The sequence below is a fragment of the Cibotium barometz genome, chromosome 44 (assembly GCF_041138505.1).
Source record: "Cibotium barometz isolate CiBa-2024 chromosome 44, ASM4113850v1, whole genome shotgun sequence".
Lineage (NCBI taxonomy): Eukaryota > Viridiplantae > Streptophyta > Polypodiopsida > Cyatheales > Cibotiaceae > Cibotium > Cibotium barometz.
Window position 1 is genome coordinate 24,130,125 of NC_141089.1, and position 6,601 is coordinate 24,136,725.

The 6,601-nt window shown below is 43.0% G+C and overlaps 1 protein-coding gene across 1 annotated transcript; it reads left to right on the plus strand.

The window, feature by feature from the left end:
• Positions 1–4,631: 4,631 nt before the first annotated feature.
• LOC147613107 (uncharacterized) lies at positions 4,632–6,071 on the plus strand. Its single transcript, XM_086782034.1, has 2 exons — positions 4,632–5,217; positions 5,578–6,071. The coding sequence occupies exons 1-2, from the start codon at positions 4,748–4,750 to the stop codon at positions 5,933–5,935; spliced, it is 828 nt and encodes a 275-aa protein (XP_086638160.1). The 5' UTR covers positions 4,632–4,747; the 3' UTR covers positions 5,936–6,071.
• Positions 6,072–6,601: the final 530 nt, after the last annotated feature.

Here is a 6,601-nt window from a genome sequence, read left to right on the forward strand (position 1 = left end):
GCGCTGAGACTGTCTAGTCATCTAAAGAATTGGATCAGACAGGAGGAGAGCAGAAGGGCTTCATCAAAGGAAGGTACATTCTGGATGCCATTATCACATTGTGGGAGGGTATGGAGTATGCCGAAGAATCGGAACAGGACTACATCTTCTTCAAAATTGACTTTGATAAGGCCTATGATAGGCTCGGTTGGCATTATGTTCTAGAATCCCTTAAACACATGGGTGCAGGTTAGCACTTCATCCAGATGGTGAGTACTCTTTTTGGGAATGCCACGGCTAGGGTGAACGTCAATGGTGTGCTCTCTGATGCTTTCTCCCTGACCAAATCTATCAGACAAGGCTGCCCTCTCTAGCACCCCTCCTCTATGCTATTGCTGCAGATGGTCTGAACTGGCTGATTAAAGATAGGATGGACAAAGGGGAAATGAATGGTATCTCTCTTCCCAATAAATAGCAATGCACCCAAATGTTTGCTAATGTTACTAATGCCATGGTTGCCAATACTGAGCTAAGCATTAAGTTCTTTTGGGAGTGCTTGGACATTTACTGCGAGGCTTCTGGCTCAGTCATTAACCATAAAAAATAGGTATCAGGACCCTTGTTGACAAGCCTCTTGACTGGCTGATTCAAGCTGGCTATGTAAAGTCCTGGAAGAGGGAGTAATTTTCAGATTATTGGGCATTCCCATGGGATTCAAGGTCACCCTTAAGCAAAGATGGATGTGGGTGCTAACCAAGGTGGAAGATAAACTTACCAAATGGCAGCAAATGCATCTAAACCTGGGGGGTAGAAAGATGGTAATCAACCACGTCATTATCCCTTCTATCATCTACTTTCTTAGCTTCTGCTGGTGGAGACCACCAGACTCTGATCTATTGCAGTTCATAAGATTATGCAGGAACTATCTATGGGGAGGGGACCCCTAGATTAGGAAAATCCCTAAAGTCAGGTGGGAATGGTGCTGCCTGGAAACAGGTAAAGGGGGCCTTGGAATCAAAGACGTGTCCAATCTGGCTAATAGAATGGCTGCGAAGTGGGTGCTAAGAAGCTTTCTCTACCCTTCTGAAGACTGGGCCTGGTCGATCACTAGAAATCTGGAACAATTCCAGCTCAAACAATTCCCCAGTCCTCCCACTCACAATTATGGCTAGCAAATACTTGGTGAAACCGGTTGGCAGAGCCAATTGGTCCATTCGCTTTGGTCAGCTTGGAATGCTATCAAGACTGAGGCTTATCCTGTCTAAGAAGCCTAGCTACACATGGGGTGTACATGGGAGAGACTCTATCTGGCCAAGCATTCCCCTCCCCCCAATTGATAATGCCCAAGCTGAAGCCGCTTTGAGAATGCACAGGAAAGGAATCTGCTATTGGTGGGATATTTGGGACAAAGAAATCAATTCTTGGGGATGTCGAGAGCTGATCTGATCAGAGATTATAGCGTCTCATATGCAAAATTAGACCTTGTTGGGGTAAGAATGAGATTATGGCACCAAGCGGACACCTGGCTGCTTTCAATTAAAGATATGCCATCACACAAAGCTTTCCAATGGAAGAATCAAAAAGGACTTCTCCCAATTCCCCCAAAATAGAGGACTGATCCTATCCATTGCACTCTAAAAAAGAGATGGGGAATCCTTCTGGACAGATCGCAATGGTATTTTCTGTTTGATAAGCTATGGAACAAGTATGTGGAACCAAAAAAAGCGTGCCTAACTTGGTTGGTCATGTTCAAAGCTATTTGGACCGAGCGTAAAGCCTTCAGACTTAACATAGGGGATGGGAAGTGCCACAGATGCAAGGAGGTGGAGGATGACCTGCACATTTTCATGCACTACCCTATCGCAAAGAAATTTTTCGAGTCATTGGCCAAGTGCATTCATCTATGGAATGGCTACACCCTTGGCTGGAAAAACTTGTTACTTAGAGAAGGCATCGGGTGCACCTTGGAACTATGGGCTGTCCTGAGAACTCAAATGTTATGGTGCTTGTGGTTAAATAGACTTGATTCCATTTTTAATAGTATGCATACTAACAGTTTCAGGTCGAAAGAGAACTTGATTCATGTAGGTGAAAGATGCATACAAAGACGGTTGAAAGACTTGTGGGACACCAAGGTTCATCGGCTGTAGGAAAAAGCTAAAGGAAAGCAAGTGGATCAGATAACACAGCAAATTCAAGAACTGCAGAAGATGAGAGAGGCCATCATCTCAAAGGATGTGTTGCTCATCAAAGCACTATATGCCTTTTGAAAGTCACACTCAAGAAAAGAGGGAAAAGCTCGTTTCACAGCTAGAGAAACTTCTCAATAAAGTTAAAGGCAAGCTCAGGGCCTGCGGAACTGTATGTCATGTGCATGGACAGTGGTCTCATTAGAGTTCTCGACATGTTGTAACCTGTCTCTTTCTAACCTCTTAATATAAGCAGCCAGTTTTAAAAAAAAACCAAGATTCTGGTTAGAGGTAGCACTCGGGGGGTGCACTATATGGAAGCCCCTCCTACGACGTGCGTTCAAGGGGTATTTAAAAAACCCCTTATCTGTGAATTTTGAGCTAATAAAACTACCCCTTTTTCTTTATAGACTTACGGGTTTTTTTCCAAAGTACAATTAAAATACCCCTCTTGTAATTGTATTTCTGTAAATTTACCCAATATTTTGGATTAAAAAAACCCCACCTAATGATCGCACGTGGTAGACTTACATTTTTTGAGGTGCACCCCCCGAGAGGTAGCATCAATATTATAGTAGTCAGTAAAGACACCAGTACGATTGATGAATATTTTGATGATTATAGTGATGGTTCACTGACGCTAATACTGAGGCTACATGGTAAAGACACGGATATGTGACTAATGCCTATTTCAACGATTGTACCAACAGTGGTCATACTAACGCTAATACCGACACCGCGCGGGAAATTTTAGGGGAAAAAAAACTAGTCTAAATCATCGTATTATACGATGGTATTGGGCTGATCTTTTATAGTGTTTCCTTCCTGCTTGTGTGCAGTTTAGCCAAAAATCTAGTGAAAAGAAAGACTACATTATTCAACAGCTTCATTGGGAGTTTCCTTTGTCAGTGGAGAGAATATTCAACACGAGAGATCGTATCAGACACTAGCAGTCTAAAGTAGAACAAGCAATCAAGGCTAGAAAAACAAAGCTGAAACATCTTGATCTTAATGATTGGATTAAAGACATGGATGAGATGAGAGACAACCCCAATAAGTTCAACGATGTAGCTAGGGAGAATGTGGTCATCTCATCTAGGCAATGGGGTCGTTTTCGTGTGCATACTTCCTAAGATTTATCTTCATATATATTTAATATGTTCACCCTCACCTTTGAGTGATATTGAATCTCATTTTTTATTGTATTTAAAAGAGGTGACATGTCGTATGACTATGCATGGTCTCATGGAATGATGACTCTCTTTGACAAAATGGAGGCCAAAGGACACCGCCTAAACTGGACCCAAATACATAAGTATAAGCATCTCTAAATGGCAAACTCAAGCATTATAATGTTTGCAAGTAATCTTACCTATTTTTGTTCTATTTCACTAGGGAGTTCTTGAGAGCCTAGTGGATGATTGAGGGGCACAAGGGGATGATGGAGATGATCATTCAGGGCCCATGACTTGTTAAAAAAAATGTTAATATAATCAGCCTTTGAATGGTTAGTCTTTACATCGTTACGTTTAATTTCACTTTTCAATAATTATGTTGATACGTTGGGTTGTTGGTACCATGATCATCTTAGTACATGTAAAGGTAGGATGGGTAGAATGGGGTTGGTAGTCCCATTCTGTCCATTTTAAAAAAAAGAGAGTCGGTATATGCATGGGTATGATCGTTAGTATATGCCTCGATATTGGCTCAATCCCTTGTCATGGAAATTGTATAGTTAGATACTTTATATAAGCACTACTAATATGTGCTCTTTAAATATTGAAAGCTTAAATTATCAACAAGATTTAAGAATATTGTGGGAGAGAGAGAGAGAGAGAGAGAGTATGAGTATGGGTTTCACGATTGTGGGTTTGACCACTGTAACCTTGAAAAGCAGCACAACTTTGAAGATTTCAAAAGAAGGCCAAGGTAAGGTACCATGGATAGTTGACTGGACGGGAAAAGCTCTCTAGAGTCCACACACACGCTAGAGTGGGGGCCGCCGGGAAAAGTTCTCTACGCAGTCGCTTTTATTTCTCTTGACTTTTATATGACTAAAGCTGTGAAAAGTTGTAGCCTGAAGGTGACGCTTTTATTTCTCTCGACTGTGAGAAACGAAACGTTGTGGATGCGTTCCAGTCTCCAGATCCTGTACAATCAGAGTACATTTTACTGTGAAAGCTTTGTTAAATTGTTTCTTCCGACGAACGACGAAGTCTTATAGGGCTTGACTCGGTGCGCTGAAAATCTTGTAAAAAGCTGGCTGAGTCAATTTCATGATCCTATTTATATTCCATTTCTACTACCCCAAATACATAATTGCATTGCCTCTTACATAATTATAAGTATTATCCCTTGGCTCGAAGCCTTATTATCCCTTGGCAAAAAAAAAAAAAAAAAGTTGCACTTGGAAGCCTGCCTTTCTAAGAATTATGGTTCACTGCTGGGAGGAGTACATGAAGAAGGTCCATAATGCGGTGCCACTGGACCCTTGGTCTAGCGATGTGCAGCTGCTTGATATCTTCATAAATGAGAGGAGGAGCAGCTGGTTACCTTGGCACAACTCTAAGCCGGTGACGATGGCCAGGCCAGTAGGGTCCATGCTGAGTGTGGGCGTGAAAGACGCCGCCGCGGCCAAAGCCTGGAAGGAGAACGTGGAGAAGCCCATAAGAGCGGGCTTGGCCATGCTAGAGAACGATCAACCCATAATCAAGCCCGACATGGCATTGTCTGCAAATAATGGCCGTGAGGACAGTACAGCCTTGGAATATGTGTTGTTCAAGGCGGAGAGCATGGCCGATATCCAAGCCTCCATTAAATCTTCCACTTCGCTGCTGGCCTCCATAACCGCAGGCGGATCTTTGAGCAGTGCACAGTTTGACGTGAAGGGCTCGAAGACTGTCAACTGCACTGTCACTGGTGTGAAGTCCCATCGTGTTATCTTGGACACTCTAATGGAGATGGTGACGAGCGACCCCGGCGCCGTCGATCAGCCTGCATATTGGAGGCCTGATACATCACAGCCTCAGCTACGATGGTCTTCCAAAAGGTGAAGTAATGATGCCTAGCTGTACAGTACTACTAGTAAATTAGGAGATTTAATGTGACCAGAATTAGCATCCTCTGATCCCTCACAATCACCCCGAAACTTGTTGCCAATGTGCAGCAAGACCATCTTGGCTAGTTCACTCTCCCGAGTTCGTCTTGACATAAGTCATGGGTATTCGAACCAAGAATAATATATATTTGTCTCCTGAAAGTTTGCAAACCTTAATTATATACGAAGTAATTGCTCTTCGACCTTTATCGCGCGCTCGGCGCTGTTATAATAAGCAGCAGCTCTAAGCTCAGTGTCGAAGTTTTCATTTTACTCATTTGTGGTTCGTTGAAATTATTATTGGCACTGCAGGGGGCAGACCCTTTGGGTTGTTACGGAGATCATATACGCAAAGAATATCAAGATCGAAGCCGACAAACAGGCCCAAGTAGAGGGCAAAACGAAACTCACAGCAACATCCGCCGCGGACGTTGGGGACGGTGTGGGCTCGGAGAGAGATGTGGTGTGGACGGTGAACGCCGCCCACGACAAATCAGCGTTTCCCTTCGCGTTCAGGGTGGAGAAGTTGGAGTATGATGCCACTGGAACCCTTAGGACCAGCTACTCCAAACCCACGTTAATTAGAAGAAACAACTCTTTGAGCAAGAAGCTCAAAAGATTCGCTTCCGTGCGCCGCTCATCATCGGTCTCCTCCCGAACCCTGCCTTAGGATTAGTCATTGCAGGCTTCGACTTATAATCAAGCAAAATTTACATATATGATACAAATCAAGAGTGTATATAATCAAGAGGACCTGGCTACTAATCCGACCGGGACATTTAAAATCTGCAAGGCCTCTCTCCAATAAAAACCATCATTTTCTTCCATAGGTTTTTTTTCTAGATTTTAAAAAAATATGTATGGAAGCAGAATTATAGAATCATTTCTGGATATTCAGTTAGGATTTTTTTAAAGGAACGTAGCCAATAGGGGGCCACATTGAGTGAAAAATAAAAATCTTTCAATTAATAGTAGAAAGCTATGGTTTTCAAGCACGAACGTTAGCTAAGGTTAATGGGATCGTTTTTCATATTTTGGATTAAACGTTGCAACCATTCTCGTCTCGTCTCGCAGATGTTTTCTTGCCAGCCGGGCAGATTGGTGGGGCCTTGCAAGGGAGATCCTTTGTCCCATCGGCTATGCCTAGTTTTTCATACCCTGCATTAAGGTGCTCATGCAAGGAACGCCATAGCCGCCCCCTTCAATGAACGTACATTAGCCATGGCATCTTGATAAACGAGTACATATATTCCTGGGATGCTCTTCGATCAATTTAACCAACAAGCCCTACTTATAGCCATAAGCGCTTGAGAGGCTGCACTCTTACCTTCAAACA